General features: G+C 50.9%; 5 protein-coding genes across 5 annotated transcripts; 2 read left to right on the forward strand and 3 right to left on the reverse strand.

Moving 5' to 3' along the window:
- Positions 1-519: 519 nt before the first annotated feature.
- PPTG_14656 (hypothetical protein) lies at positions 520-5,442 on the forward strand. Its single transcript, XM_008911593.1, has 5 exons — positions 520-968; positions 1,079-2,935; positions 3,012-4,914; positions 4,976-5,216; positions 5,282-5,442. The coding sequence occupies exons 1-5, from the start codon at positions 537-539 to the stop codon at positions 5,328-5,330; spliced, it is 4,482 nt and encodes a 1,493-aa protein (XP_008909841.1). The 5' UTR covers positions 520-536; the 3' UTR covers positions 5,331-5,442.
- On the reverse strand, positions 2,996-9,165 carry PPTG_14657 (hypothetical protein). Its single transcript, XM_008911594.1, has one exon. The coding sequence runs from the start codon at positions 9,129-9,131 to the stop codon at positions 5,454-5,456; it is 3,678 nt and encodes a 1,225-aa protein (XP_008909842.1). The 5' UTR covers positions 9,132-9,165; the 3' UTR covers positions 2,996-5,453.
- Positions 9,166-9,846: 681 nt separating this feature from the next.
- Positions 9,847-11,295, reverse strand: PPTG_23558 (hypothetical protein). The gene has a single exon (XM_008911595.1). The coding sequence runs from the start codon at positions 10,372-10,374 to the stop codon at positions 10,066-10,068; it is 309 nt and encodes a 102-aa protein (XP_008909843.1). The 5' UTR covers positions 10,375-11,295; the 3' UTR covers positions 9,847-10,065.
- Positions 10,535-11,931, forward strand: PPTG_14658 (hypothetical protein). Its single transcript, XM_008911596.1, has one exon. It carries the CDS (start codon positions 10,800-10,802, stop codon positions 11,700-11,702), a length of 903 nt encoding a protein of 300 aa, XP_008909844.1. The 5' UTR covers positions 10,535-10,799; the 3' UTR covers positions 11,703-11,931.
- Positions 11,932-12,941: 1,010 nt separating this feature from the next.
- On the reverse strand, positions 12,942-14,473 carry PPTG_14659 (hypothetical protein). Its single transcript, XM_008911597.1, has one exon. The coding sequence runs from the start codon at positions 14,390-14,392 to the stop codon at positions 13,385-13,387; it is 1,008 nt and encodes a 335-aa protein (XP_008909845.1). The 5' UTR covers positions 14,393-14,473; the 3' UTR covers positions 12,942-13,384.
- Positions 14,474-14,891: the final 418 nt, after the last annotated feature.

Here is a 14,891-nt window from a genome sequence, read left to right on the forward strand (position 1 = left end):
CTTAGTGCTTAAAACTCGTCTGAATGTCATCCCAGCCTATGGGTTATTTGGGTTATTAGGAACCCAACTCAAAATAGTCCAATTTTGGGTCGTAACAATATATGCTTGGATGGCATTCAGACGAAAAAAACCATTAAATTTTTAATGGCTTTTTTTCGTCTGAATGCCATCCCAGCCAATCTAGATCTCTCGAAATATTTTTCCCTTCCCATTTAAAATGTGTTTTGGCTGGACGGCCCATAAAGCACTTTTCCTGAAAAAAAAGCTCTTGCTCATAGCTTGTGGCCCACAATAATAAAAAAGATCAAAAGTGGTCCAAAACCAACGTTTCTTATACAAAGTACGTATTATTCAAAAAGCCATTTTATGCCCCAACTTGCAGTGCCCAAATTGCTGAATGTTTTTTTTAAATAGTACCCATTCTGCAATCGACGTAACATGGCTGCATTGCCCTTTTTTCCCTTATCGTTCTCATTGGCTAAAATTCTTTTGCCCTTGTTTCTATCCCCTTATTAGAAACGTGAATCCATTTTACGATGGCGACGGACCTGAGTGCAAGCGCCATCGGGGGCGTGAGCGCAGGCACGGGCGACTCCACTGTGGGGGCGTCTGGCGGGCCTGAGAATGCGTATGAGAAGCTCTCGCGAGAGGTGCATCAGATGCAGATCACGGGCGCCATCCACACAGACTGGCTGGAGAACCCCAAGGGATTTCTGCTTAAACCGGACTTCAAGCGTAAGGCGCAGCACGTTGGAGCTGGCGGCAAGAAACTCAACAGCTCGAGACTCTTGAGGCTTCACCTACCGGGTAATACATACAGAGTCAGATGGTTCGTGCTGGACGGGATGATCTTACGATACTTCAAGACGAGCACGGAGGAGCAGGAACTGGGTGCGATCCACTTGACGTCGGTGAATGCTGTACTCCCCTCCAGTGTCGCAGACGCTCCAGAACACGCTCTAGATCTGGTACGTTCTTCAATTTTTTAAGAAGATTCTCGTTTTTAGAAATGACTTCGTTTCTAAAAGCGGAAACAATTATTGTTCGAGACAATTAATTTAATTGTAATTGTATTTAGGTGTGTGCGGATCGGATTTATACCGTAGCAGGAAATGATCGAGAGGATATGGTGCGCTGGGCTACAGTGCTGACATTAGTGCTGCGAGGAGAATATAAACCCAAGTTGATGTTGAGACCAGAATCCTCAATTATTCGAGGCAGTTCGGTGATTCCGAGACCCAGTGCAGTGGCCAGGAAGACAGCTATGACACAGGCGTCAAGGTTTACGGATGCCAACGGCATGCGCATGACAGGCACGTTGTTGGGAGATGGAGACTCGAAGAGCCAGGGAGACGACGACGTCAAGGAGAAGATCATCACGGTCACATTCGACCAACCTGGTCCGTTGAATTTGATTCTAAGAGGGACAGTGGACGACGAGGTGATGGTATGTGGGTTTCAGGACGGAACAGGACCCGGTGGAGAGCTCGGTCCTGCAGAAACTTCGAGTGTTATTCGAGTGGGGGATCTGTTGATTTCGATCAACAACCACTACTTTACGAACATTGAGTTCCAACAAGCGGTGGACTTGATTCGAGCTGCTGGACGACCGCTTACGCTGCGGTTCTCTCGAATTGACTTCAACACGTCGCCACCTACAGACACCAGTCGTGTTGCAGAAGGCTGGGTGCTATCCAAGGAGCCATCGGCTCATAGATACCGTATCCGTATGTTGCAGCTGCAAGGTGACAAGTTGAAGCTGTACAAGCCCAGTATGCAGGGCGGAAGGGTAGACGAACCGTGTCTGGTTATCCGTATGGAACAAGTGACTGACATCCGACCTACTAATGATACGCGTGAGGTCGTGACGGCGTTTACTCAGTGTCATCCGAAGCAATGGGGTGTCACACTTGAAGGATCACAGAGTATTTTCACGTTTTACACGAAGAACCGTGAAGACATGATGCAGTGGGTGGATTTACTGAAGAACTCGCCGTTGTTTTCACCCAAGGCTACGAGGTTGTCCATCCCAGTGCATCCAGTGGCTGTTGTGGAGTTCGACCCAGTACTGGAGCCCAAGGTGGTTCTGCAAGATGATGTGGGCAAGCTGGGCGACTTGCTGTCAACGTTCTCGTGCCACTACTTCCTTCTGCTGGAAGACGGCAAGATGATGTACTACGTTAATGCAGAGTCCGCCTCTACGCGTACCCGTCCGATCGGCACAATACGCTGCGATAACATCGTCAGCATCGTGCCAAGTCAGGTCACTGACGACGCGATGCCAGGGGATGACTCGAACTCAGAAACTTCGTCTTTTGGAGGAATCACAGAGGAAATGATGCCGTGGCGACTGGAGTTGGGGATTCTGGTCCAAGGTTCGACGCAGAAGTACCGTCGTCCCTTCATCATGTGCTTCGCTACTCAGGAGAAGATGATGAAGTGGGGGATTGCTATCGGTAAGGAGGCCAAGCGTCTGACTGGACAGGAGTACGATCTGTCGTCTATCAGTCGCCGTGCTTCGCGTAGCAACAGCCAAACATACGCACCTCGTCATTCCGAGACGCCAATGACGCGACCGACTATTTCGCGACTGATTTCGAACCCAGCCAAGTACGTCGACCCCAATGTACAAGAGTCGTCGCGACTGTATCGTAGTCTGAAGGATGTGACGCTGAAGTCGGCCACGCGTGGATGGTTCTTTGTCAAGAAGCCGCGAAGTGCGGGACTGAGTGCGTACCACCCGCGGTTCCTCGTTCTTATCGACAACCAACTGATGTTTTTCAAGTATGAAGTGCTCGAGGAAGAAAGCCTGCACTCGTATGCAAGTATGCTGAATCTCCGCAACGTTAAGGACGTCAGAGAAGCCGAGTCCGGTTTCCAGGAGAACCTCGACTTTACGATTCAACTCACCACTGCCGACGACATCGTCTGGATGGTAAGATGCAGCGCTATCACTCTGGATTATGATAAAAAAAAAAATACTGACACTAATGTCTGTTTGTTCGTATTAGTTGGTGGCGGAGAGCTATGCTCAGAAGGAAGCGTGGCTGTCAGCATTAATCTGGCTATCAGACTACTTCTACCGACCAGGTGACAGCAGCGACGACATCACGACTGCCATCAATGACGTAAAGCGAATTGCACTGAACACTGCAGGTATTATGACGTCTATCCCTGAGTCCGAAGGATCGAACAGCATTACCAGCCTAGATGTGGATCCGAAGGAAGCAGACCGTCTTGCAGCGGCGGGTATTGCCAAGGAGAGACTGTCTACCACAGGTCTTGGTGCTATGCTGACTGACGATTTCACGGGAATTGGCGGAGAAATCCAGATCGCTGGCAGAAGAGTGTTTGCTGCGATCTCCAGTGGCGTGTTCCGGTACTACGATTCACAGAGCGATTATGAGAGTGAATGGGGTGATGCAATCGACGCTATATCCCTGAAAGAGATCGAGGAAGTGCATTCGGACGGGTTGGATTTGGGCAGCTTTGTGGTTAAAGTGAAAGGTGAGAAGGAGGTGCGATTGGTCGCTGAGAGCGCGAAGCTGGCCAAGCGTTGGATGCTCGTCATGTGCTGTTGTGGCGACCTGGTGCTTAAGAAGGCCCCGCACGCTGACTACTGGGCCAGTACGAAGCCCAAAGAGGCGTGGATCTGGAAGTTAGACCGGTTGTACCAGGTGTTCCGTCGTCGATACTTCTCTCTACGCAACCACCAGCTCATCTTCTACACAGAACAAGGAGGTCGTATGCTCGGTATGATCTCGTTGCCGTGCATCTTCCACCTTCAGATGTCTAAAGTGTGGACACGCAGTAAGGACGAGGCAGATTTCTATCAATTGGAAGTGAGTTTCGCAGTCCCCACAGCCGCTGAAGAGAGCTCACGTACAGACCAGATCGGAGATTTCTACGCTTTCCTCTTGGCTTTCGATACGGAAGACCAGCTCAAGGAATGGGCCAACGCTATTTACGACTGCTGCACGAACTCAATGTCGTTAAAGGGCAATGCAACGCTGTCGCCTCTCGGTGACATCCAGGTGCTGCCGAAGGAGCTGCTCAAGACCTCGACGTTTGATCACAGCGACGACGGATTCTTCAAGACTTCTGGACTGCCCATTGGACCCATGATGCCGTCAAAGCGACCTGTTCCTGATGCCGCAGTGTCCGCCAGTGAGTTCAGTTCGAGTGGATGGCTTTACTACCGTACATCCAAGGAAGAGCGGATCCGGCTGCGTTACTTTATGCAGTGGGGCTACGAATTGTCCATCTACAAGCACGAAGTGCTGGCTGATGAGGCGACTGCTATTCGCTACGGTGTGATTGACTGCCGTGCGCTTGTGGACGTGCGTTTCGCGTACATTAACTCGCCAGAAAACGCTGTCGAGCTGATCCTTGGATCGGAAACCAGCGTAATTATCATCCCTCGCACGGATCAAGAAGCTGTCATGTGGCGTAATTCTCTACTTGATGTAAAGCGTGCTTATGGACAGTTGGAGTCTGGTAAGAACAAGGAGGACACGTTCGGTACTGGCGTGTTCATCAGTCGTGGCAGCACGTTCTCCACGCACAAGGACAATGAAGAATTGCTGCGTCTGCAGATCGAATCCGCCGTCATTTACTCGTCGAATCTGCAGGACTGGGACGGCCGCAACTGGATCCCCAAGTATTTCGTGCTAACCAGTTCGCGCGTGCTCATGATGTCGCTGGCGCTGCATCTTTACGACGAGGAGCCCGATATCTTGGGCTCATTTGCCACCAAGGACATCGTGGAGGTTCGTGCTTGCAATGAAAAGGAAGAAGTCGAGACCGGCAACTGCAAGTCCGCTTGTGTCATTACTCTTCGACCACAGTCCAGTGGCTCGAGCGATGCGATTCAAACAGTTCCTGACCGCATGATCATCAAATGCGACTCCATTGGTACGTATATCACCGTTAACAGTTTGTTAGCAGTCTAACTAACTGTAGTGTTTTGTATTAGATCACTGCTTGGAATGGATGCGTCTGCTGTGTAGCAGTAATGGCAAGCTCGAGCTCAAGAAGAACGCTGCGACGGGCTACTGGGGCAGTGTGAACCGCATTGCGTCGCTGTCTCGTCACCAGAGCTTCCTCGCCACGGCACCGCTGTCTGCAGCCATCGCTGCTGCCAACTCGGGCTCTGCCGCATCTGCGTCTGGAGGCGAACGCACGCGAAGAATGACTCGCCAGGACGCGGCAAGAAAGTACGTTCGACTTGTGTACTTGCTTTCATGTGGTCCTTGTTTTATTTAATGTTGCTTCTTTATAGGCGTACGTCGGAGCTGATCATGAACCGCAAGAGCATGATGGGGATGTGAAGCAAGCGAGTAAATCTTCATGTATCTGTGTCAGCCACAATTCATTTACACGCTTCCCTTTCGACTCTTAACTTGGTCCAGCAGGTGCAGACCTCTATGACTCGTTTCTTTCTACTTAGTCGCTTAGAAGTCAGCGCTCTCTGCTGATGGATCCGCTGGTCCGTCGTGTCCGCCGCTCGGCAAGTAGAAGCTGGACGCTCGAGACTCTAGATGGGACTCTGACCGTGGAGAAACTCGAGCTACAGGTGCTGACCCCGTTCTGCCTAAAGGAGATCTTCGTCCGCCGTTGTCTTGTGATGTGGACGATGACGAAGATGGAACCGGGTGCCGGTGGTTAGCACCAACAACGATGGGCTTGTAGTCGAGACCAGAGTCACTACTGCCCCAGGATGTCCAGCTATTGCCGCGACGAGCTGCATGTTTGATCTCCTTGATGTCAGCAGCCGTGAATTGCAGCAACGTCGAGAGAACTGGCACCAATCGCGTCTGCTGCGAAGAACCAGGACGGAACGACATGTACTGCACCACCACATTCTTCAAGTACTCCATGTTGACGCCATCACGTCGCTGGTTCTGCAGCATCGCCGTCAGCTCCTCAGCATGACGACGCTTGTCTTCTCGCAGCTCCTGGATCTCGCGCTGCGCTTCTTCGAGTTGCTGGGACAACGTCTGCATCTGTGCTGCCTGTTCTCGCTGCTCCACCTCTCTCTTCGCTTGTAACTGGGCGAATTCAAGGATCTTACGGTTGTCTGCGCCACCGGAGCGAACATCCTCCTCCAACTCATGTAGACGCGCACTCAAGCGAGCAATATCCTTCTCCTTTTCCAGCACCGCCTGCAATGCCAGCTTCGACTTGTGTTTGCTTTCGGTTTCGAGACGATCGAGTTCGCGTTTAAAGGTCTGTTTCTCGTTCTCCACAGCAGCCTCTAGTGCCAGCTTCGCTTCTCCACGTTCATACTGGAACTTCTCTTCTTGCTTCAGCATCTCGCGCTGGACGTCTTCAAGCTCCTGTTTAGCTTGGTTTTCGCTCTGTTTCATGCACTGGACGTCGGCCTTAGCAGCTTGGACTTGTGTCTCCATCTCCTGTTGCGCAGCCTTACTATTCGCAGCGTCACGCAGAGCACCTTCAATAAGCGCCACCTGCTCAGCCAGCTTACCAGCCATACTCATGTTCTCTGTCTGCAGTCGCGTGGCCAGTGCCATGCGATCCGATAGCGACTTCTTCGTCTCCGCTAGATCCACACTCAAGTTGTCCACTTGCAGCGTTTTATCGCTCAAAGACGTCTCCAGCTGCTCTTGGTGCTTGCGTAGAGTATCTAGCTCCCGTTCCAGCGTCTTGCAGCGAGCTTGCCGTTCATCTTTCTCACGAGACAGTTCTTTCTTCTCGGTGATTAGTGTACGTCGCTCAGCGTGCACACGCTCCAGCTCACTTTCTTTTTCTTTACGCAACATCTCGAAGTTCTCGTGATGTTTTTCGCGCATTTCGTCCAGTTGTTTCTTCAATTCAGTGGCCTGTTTCTCGCTCTGGATGTATCGACGCTCGTTCTCTTCAGCTTTCGTGGCGTGCGCTTCAAGACCTTCAGCAGCCATTGCCAGATCTTCACGCATACTGCTCACCTGCTTCTGCAACTCCATGAGTTCGGAGGTCATGGATTTCTGAGAGGCAGACATCTTTGTAACTTGCTTCTCCTTCTCGCGTAGTTCCGCTTCCAGCGCCTCTGTCTTGGTATTCGCTGCGTCACTGTCTGTGATGAGATTCTCGAGCTTGGATGTCCAGTACGCACGTTCCTCTACCAGCTGTTTCTCCATTGACGCCTTGGCTTCACGTGCTTGTTCTTGCTGCTCTTCAAGCTCACGCTTGGCTTCACTTAGAGCAGTAATTTCTTTCTCTGAAGCGGTTTGCTTTAGCTCAAACTGAGCAACCTGGTCGGCCAGACGGCTTGTGTCTTCCTTAAGCGCTTCCACCAGCGACTGCGTGGCTTCGCTCTCACCCTTCGTCTTGGATAACCGGTCCTCAGCTGCGTGAAGTTTCTTCTGTAGCGACTGTATCTCGTGCACATGCTCTGCTGATTCGAGCTTCACGCGATCCAGCTCTTGCATCAACGCTGCATTTGCTTCATTCTCCGTCGATGTCACCATCTGTGCCTTTTGTACTTGTTCCTTCAGCGACGCGAGTTCTTGTTGAACTGCTTCACTATCGCTGTTCTTGGTAGCTAGCAGACTTTGCAAGCGGTCGACCTCGGCACGCAGAGAACCCACCACTTCATCAGCAGCTTCTGTCTGAGATTCAGAAGAAGCAGAAGCTACTGCCTGTTTCAATGCCTCGATTTCATCCTGAAGACGTGAGTTTTCAGTTTTTGCGGCCTCTAGCTCTGAGCTTTGAGCCTCCAGTGCTGCTGCCACCTTCTCCTTCACCGCGTCTTCAGAAGTCTCCGATCGGGAAGGAGTTTCCTGCTGCAGCGTCTCGATTTGCTTCTGGAGACGCACATTCTCGGCCTTTGCTGCCTCTAGTTCTGCTAGCTGAGCTTCCATTGCAACCACTTTCTCCTTCACTTCAGTCTCAGAAGAAGCTTCCTGAAACGTTTGGACTTGCTCTTGCAGACGCGCATTGTCAGCCTTCGCCTGCTCCAGCTCTACTTGCAGCGCTTCTAACGCAGCCTCTATCTCTTCCTTCACTTCGTCATCAGAAGCACCACTCGGAGCAGGAGCAGCTTGCAACGCTTGGAGTTGCTCCTGGAGACGTGCGCTGTCCGCCTTCGCTGCTTCCAATTCAACTCGTTGAGCTTCAAGAGCCGCCTCCATCTTCTCCTTATCTTCGTTCTCCCTCTCCGACGCAGCAGCTTCAGCTTGTTGCAGGCGCCCAACCAGTTCCTTCTTCTCCTGCTCCATCTTAGCAATAGACTCTGCTGCCTGTTTCTGCTCATTTTCTCTCTCATCCAACTGCCCCGACATTTCCCTGATCTTCTTCTCCAGTTCTCCCTTCAGCTCCATCAGTCTCTGCAGTTCCTCCTGTTCTTCATCTCTACTTGTCATCTTCTCCTTCTTCATCTCCTCCAGTTTACTCTCCAACGTTTTCTTCTCTTCTTCTAGCACTCTCCTGGCTTCTTGATACTGTTCATCTCTCTCCAGAAGCTTCTTCTCGAGCTCCTGGGTCTGTAGAGCACCCTGTCTCAGCTGCTCTCTCATCCTTTCTACTTGCTGCATGGCCTCGTCCACCTGTGCGTCCTCAAAGGGAACGCTTTTATGCTCTCCTCCCAATAGATCTATCTCCTCGTACTTCCCAGGCGTCTTCTCGGTCGCAGTAGGGGACAGATCCAGCAAGTTGACGCTCTCCACGGGCGCAGGCTTGCTCTCCTCTTTCTGCTTCAGTTCTGACAATATACGGTACTTCTCCTTTAGTGCTTCAATGTCAATAGACCCTCCGGGGGCACTATTTTCCTCCGTCTTGACGCATGCAGCCACATCCAATCCCAGTTCGTGCTCCAGGAAGCTCCGTAAGGCCTGTATATCGGCGTCGCTTGTGGCCGCAGCTGCTAGTTTACTCTGATTCTTCTGATACTGAGCCTTCATGAGCTTGTTCTGTCGCGTGAGCTTCATACTGAGTGCCAGAAGCTCCTCGTACGTCATCCGATTGGTATTAGGACCCCCTCCCTCAGCAGTGGGGGGAGGAGAAGCGGAAGAGGCCTCGCCATTCTCAAGCGAAGCATTAGCGGCTGCGGTGCGGAGGAAGCTCAACCCCTTGGACAAACCTCCGCGCCCGAGCTCGCGCATCTGCTCGAGCTTCTCCTTCTTCTTGAGCATCGTGCCAGGTGGAATGCGGGGAGTTATGGGATTATGTACGAGTGGGGTGGTGGATGCATTGTATTAAGTACGAATGGCTACTTTTTCAATATGGCTACGGTTTTCTTGGATTGACACCTTGACAGAGATTCATTGCTGCTCGATGAGAATCTCAAGGAAGTGGTTGCACTTTTGCGCAGCGATCACTTGGCTGTGGTGTACTATGGCAATTGCCTGAGGAAGTTGCTGTTCTTATGGAATGTAGCGACATTATTAGGCTGCAGCGACCAGCTTGGATCGAGGCTGTTCGAATTTGGTGCGGGATCTTGTAGCTTTTGGGTACGCGTAGCCTGGCGTCCGAACGGTGGACTTCACCAACTTGTTTATCTCTTGGCAGGTGGATGAATCGCTTGATTCTCCAACAGGGTAGAAGCTACCAAACAAGCTGCTTACATAGGATATGTAGTGCTGTTTGCCGGGCGAAGGTGCTCGTCATGGTGATGTAAATTCCCTGCGCCAATACACTGATTACACGTAGCACCACGCATTCAAGCTAACAAGAAAACTCTTCGAAGTGGGCTGCTTTCTTTCCACTCTTGACGTTTAGTCGTCCAAGCGATTAGACGCAGAACGAAGGATGGCAAGGCATTATTCTAGGAATATACGATGCATTCAACATCGCCACCGAAATATCGACGACGACGGCAGGTAGCGACAACAAGCAAATCAGTGATGACTGCTGATACACCAGCGTTATTAAATTAATCATACGCAAGGTGCTGTTCGTATCAGCTCCAATTGAGCTGCTCAATCGCTTCGCTTCTCTTGCTTCGCTCCGCTTATTCTCCGAGACGCCACCACAGCATAAAATGCCGAGAATTCAACGTTCTCTACTATAACGTGAGAACACTATCCAAATTCATCGACATCCAACATCAAGACACCACAGAGTTAATCACTTTTCCACGTGGTTACGGCGATCTACCGTCGAGACGTGTGGATTGAAGCTAAACGTAACAGCGCATGGACGTGTGCGTCTGCAGCAGAAATTGATGACCGCCACAAATGTCTCTGCGGGAGGCGAGGCCACCCTCTTTGCTTTACGAAACTTGTTGTATTCTGTTGACTTGTATTGCACCCACCAACGTCCAGCGAAGACAATTTCCGGCTCTCGTTGAAGCGGGAACCCCGGCAATTTTCGTAGGCGAATCGCCTCGACTCGAGGCTTGAGCCCCGCGACTCGATGCTCGAGGTTGATTTGCATGCGTCTTCAACATTGCGCCAGCTGTTTCCCTTGCGACGAGCGTACCCACTTCACCGAAACTTAAACGAGAAGAAGATACCACACATTCAGCCACCCCGGTAGTTCACAGTGCAACTAAGTACGAAGTTTGGACGTCACGGAAGTCATTTTGTTACCGCCAGTACCCGACAAAGTATCCGAAGAAAGCTCCCTCCATCAAGTGAGCAAGCAAGTGAAAGGCCACGTACCGAGCGCAGCCATCCTTGCCAACACACCGTCGGAACTTTCTCTTCAGGCGACACCTTCACCTTGAGCCCGTAACAAATACTCATCGCTCAGTCCGACAGTCGTGTCCGCTCACTCTGCAATTTGACACCACGGTGGACACGTCTCCAAGCACCCCACTCTCCAACATCGGTCTCTAGTACCCTCACTCTACCGCCACGATGGCCATCTCCGACCAAGTCCGCAGTCAGCTGTTCCAGTCGCCCCAAAGCTCCAGCGCTGACAACAAGATGCAGGCAATTCGCATCCCCACGACACGGGGCGGCGCCACTCGCGGTGGCCTCGTGCCTCGCTCTCCCGGCTCCGGCCGTGGTCTATGGACACCTGAAGAGCATCTACGCTTCCTCGAGGCACTGGACAAGTTCCCATCAGGCCCGTGGAAATGTATCGCCGAGTACGTAGGCAACAAAACAGCGAGGCAGGCCATGACCCACGGCCAGAAATATCGCCAGAAGATCGCGCGCCGCCGTCGCGGACTCAAGAAGATCGTGCGGGATCTTCAGTTCGCAGCCGTCGAAGTGCAAGACGACGGTCATGACGCAGCCGAAGCAGAGGAAGAAGAGGTCGATGCGAGACTGAGCGTTGAGTCTATCCCCATGGCGCTGTCCGATCAGGACTTTGCCACATTTGTCGCCAGTCTGGACCTCGCGGAGGAACTACAACTCGACGCTCTGAATGCGTCGCCACTGGTCGTGCCCAACGCACCAACACACGACCGCGACATACCCAGTTTTTCACTGGAAAACGATGCTCCGACACCCCCGATGTCCGAGACAAGCGACTGCGGTCTCCCTCTGACGACGACACAGCAAGACGTGCACCATTGGGTCGTCATGGACCGCGCAGATGCGTCCTCGGAGGAATTCTCGGCTGTGCTGGCGGAGGCCTTCCAATCTGGAAGCGAGGAAGCCGAAACGTATGCGTTTGCGAAGCCATTGCCGCTACCGGAGCAACTGCTGGACGAGTACGTTCAGGAGCAGCAGAACCTCGAGCCGCTGGCTGCAATGGATCCGGAGCTCGAGGGACTGGAAAGCTTCGAGTTTGACACATTTGAGTTGCGGTAGCGGCAGTCGAAGCCTCCATAACGACGCACTCGACGAGGAGTGCACGTATTTTATTGTTTGAATTATACCACGACGTAAGTTTAGCTCGTACACAAGATCGAAAAGCGATAAACCCCAACAAACAATGCACATTCGTTCGCTTTAGCGAAAGAAAAAAAGGTGATATTGGCAAGATCGTCTTGTAGAACTGAATGTGTAGTATGCTTCAAGCTGGAACACCACACACGAGCGCGTTATGAAGACATGATAACACTGGGAACACGGGGGGATGAGTATTGTGTCGGATGGGTTGAAATAGACACTTTATTATTTCTATGCAAACAGCGAGGATCTTGTCGCTATACATAAACTCAATCTCGCGGCTCAGTTCGGCGTATGAGGGTGAAAAGCGTTGATACCGTCTTGCGCCAGCTCTGCATAATTCGCTCCCATGGTTCGCATTTCGACACGGGCAGTGTCCAGTTTAAAGTCGTCTCCAATGAAGATGGCAGGGTGCTTTTCTCGGGTGTGTGCAATGACGACGGGCTACTGACGTCGGGTGAGATCCATTCTATCGAGACAGACCGGCGGATTGCAGTGGTCGATTTTCTGCAGAAACCACATGACCACTTCAAAGAACGAGTCCGCCTATGAGTTTCTTGCGGAGGTTAAGTTGTTGTATGCCGATTTTTACCGCGTTTTGCGAGAATTCAGAGCCGATGTTCGCAAAATGTTCAGGTGTTGGAGCGAACCACGATACGCAGAAAGAGTTCGGAGCGGGAAAGCTGGTTATATTCATTGAAATTGAAGCCTGGGAAGTATCGTCGGAGAGGTAAAACTAACAAACGAGTTTTAGGCTTGTTGAAATCGGAAAAAGCTTAATTCTGAGTAGATTTGGCCGAATCGTGAGTGGCTACATCACAAAAGCGGGATTCTGAGGGGGTGTTGGTACCAAGTTTAGTCGCCGGGATATCTTATAAGCCAGAAAATCGAGTACACAGTAGTGGAAATATGAATGAACTACTAAGACGGGATGTTTTCGAGTTGTTAGTGGGCAACCAATCTGCTTTTGCACATCAATTTGCGAGCTCCCCTGTTTAGAAGATGGATCGACTTGTTTTCGTGAGCACACGCATTTAGTGATTCGATATTTGCGTTGGGCGATCTCTGGGAGCTAAGAGTTGAAGTTGCTGTTTAGTTGAAGCGTTGAACTCAAACAAGTTGTCAGCTACTGCCAATCCACTTAGAATTCATCTTCTTGGCACTCAGGATTAATCCGCACCCGTTGATATCTAGCGAGATAATACCGTAATAGTACTAGCTTTTTTTTTTCATTTTCCTGGTACTATTCAACTTTTTCTAATCCAGATAGCGCTTTATTCTGTCGAGAAGTACGGTACTTTCAATCTGCTTTACATATAATTGGGTCACGTAGTTGAAATTTAATCTCACCTGGAAGAAATCAATTACTGGTAATCCGTCGTGTACATTCGTCGTACGTTCATCATTTTAAACTGCACGACTTGTAAGCCCAAAAGAACTGTTAAACTTCCATGACACACAGATATCTTGGAAAGATGATGCCTGGTATCACACCCTTGGTTTTCTTGTTGTAATTATTGTTTTTGCCTTGCTAGCCGCTGCGCAGCAAGCGTGGTTCAGCTAACGATTGGACTGCCCATTAATCAGTGATTAAAAATTTGTTATACCCAAGACTCGCGATCTTCAGTGCGATTGCACGCAGCGAAAACCTCACACCAGCGCTCACGGGGTCGCGAACATCGCACCTTCTCCACGCCGTGTGCCATCCAGACAGGTACGTCGCGTTTTAGCGAGAACGTAGGTCGCGCCAGCACCGCGGCGCCATCGTGACTAAGCGCAGTAATCTTCTCAGAAGTCATCGCTTCACCCCAAACGCGGAGATCGTCCACTACACCTTGAAATCCATACCATCCACTGTACGAGTCATCGCTGATGAAGCCTGTCCCAACCTGAGCGTAATAGTAGGGAAAACTCTCGAGCTGCTGCTCCTGGTCAAGCTGAACGTTCACCAATTCGCCATCTAGGTATATCTTTTGAGCTCGCTGCTCAAACACAAGAGCTACGTGATACCATCGCCTGATCTCCAGTTTTATTGCCACGCAAGGCTTCTCAGCCGTCACGGAACAGTACAAGTTCCTCTCGGCATCCACGTGAAGAATCTGAAAGTAGAAGTCCGGCCATCGACCACCTCCTTCGCGACACTTTTCACTCTGTAGACCTAACAAGGCACCGCCGTATCGAACGTCCTGCGCAACCGATGACAAGCTGAACCATGCATCTAAAGTGAAACTCGGACTAGCGTCCTCCTCTCGAGCGTACAATCCGAAGAGCGTGTCTGTGGACCAGAACACTGGCGCATAGCTCTGCGGGGGTTTCTTGGACTGCAGCCCAACGGGTTGTCCTCCAAATCGGAGCGAGCTCTCGAGCGCGTAGTGTCGTTTACTGTCGGCACTCAGATGTATCAACTCCAAGGCGGACTCGCGCATTTCAGTCGATCCACGTTGGTAATGAACATGTGACAGTCGAGCGACGTAGTGCTCTGCGCGTGAAAGGACATGAAGCAAGTGGCGCTCAACGTGCGAGAGCCGCAGAACCTCGAATCCCAGGAGCAAGCGAGCAATGATAATGAGCACCTCGTCAGGCAGCAATCTCCACGACACCGCAGCCATCCCAAGAGGTACACGCAGGATTTGCTCAAATTTGTTTTGACAAGGCGGCTGGTTTACGGGAATGGCTGTCAACGAAGATACGGTTTTGAGTGAGTCATACATTTGAACTCGTAGGAGACACTGGAGGACGATGAATGCCATACATGTAAATTAATCGACGCGAAAGCTACGTTTAAGAGCAGTTTAACTGGTGCAGTTAGCATCAACAAACTTCTCCTCCTTTCTCCTCCGCTTTTCCTACTTTCTTCTCCGCTAGGAGAGAGAGAATCTGCAATTGATCACGAACGATTTTTGTAGGTTGAACTAGAAGAAACAACTTCAATTGTAGGAATTGATCCTACCACAAGAGGCTGTTGGCTTTAGGCTGGAAGGTCAGGCTGGCACTCTTGTCGGCACGAACAACCGCCACCAGTGGTAATACTTCTACTAAGTAATCTACGTGATATTTACCGAGAAGGACGCGTTTTTTTTTGCGCGTTAAAAAAACACTCGTCGGTAC

This window comes from Phytophthora parasitica (assembly GCF_000247585.1).
Source record: "Phytophthora parasitica INRA-310 unplaced genomic scaffold supercont2.42, whole genome shotgun sequence".
In the NCBI taxonomy this organism is placed as follows: Eukaryota; Oomycota; class Peronosporomycetes; order Peronosporales; family Peronosporaceae; genus Phytophthora; species Phytophthora nicotianae.

What these genes read in the sequence shown, in the direction of transcription:
- PPTG_14656 (XM_008911593.1), top strand. Translation starts at nt 537, where the DNA reads ATGGCGACGGACCTGAGTGCAAGCGCCATCGGGGGCGTGAGCGCAGGC. An exon ending in CAGAACACGCTCTAGATCTG is followed by an intron (nt 969 to 1,078) that starts GTACGTTCTTCA and finishes AATTGTATTTAG; the next exon opens with GTGTGTGCGGATCGGATTTA. An exon ending in CGCCAGGACGCGGCAAGAAA is followed by an intron (nt 5,217 to 5,281) that starts GTACGTTCGACT and finishes GCTTCTTTATAG; the next exon opens with GCGTACGTCGGAGCTGATCA.
- PPTG_23558 (XM_008911595.1), bottom strand. Translation starts at nt 10,374, where the DNA reads ATGCAAATCAACCTCGAGCATCGAGTCGCGGGGCTCAAGCCTCGAGTC.
- PPTG_14658 (XM_008911596.1), top strand. Translation starts at nt 10,800, where the DNA reads ATGGCCATCTCCGACCAAGTCCGCAGTCAGCTGTTCCAGTCGCCCCAA.
- PPTG_14659 (XM_008911597.1), bottom strand. Translation starts at nt 14,392, where the DNA reads ATGGCTGCGGTGTCGTGGAGATTGCTGCCTGACGAGGTGCTCATTATC.
- PPTG_14657 (XM_008911594.1), bottom strand. Translation starts at nt 9,131, where the DNA reads ATGCTCAAGAAGAAGGAGAAGCTCGAGCAGATGCGCGAGCTCGGGCGC.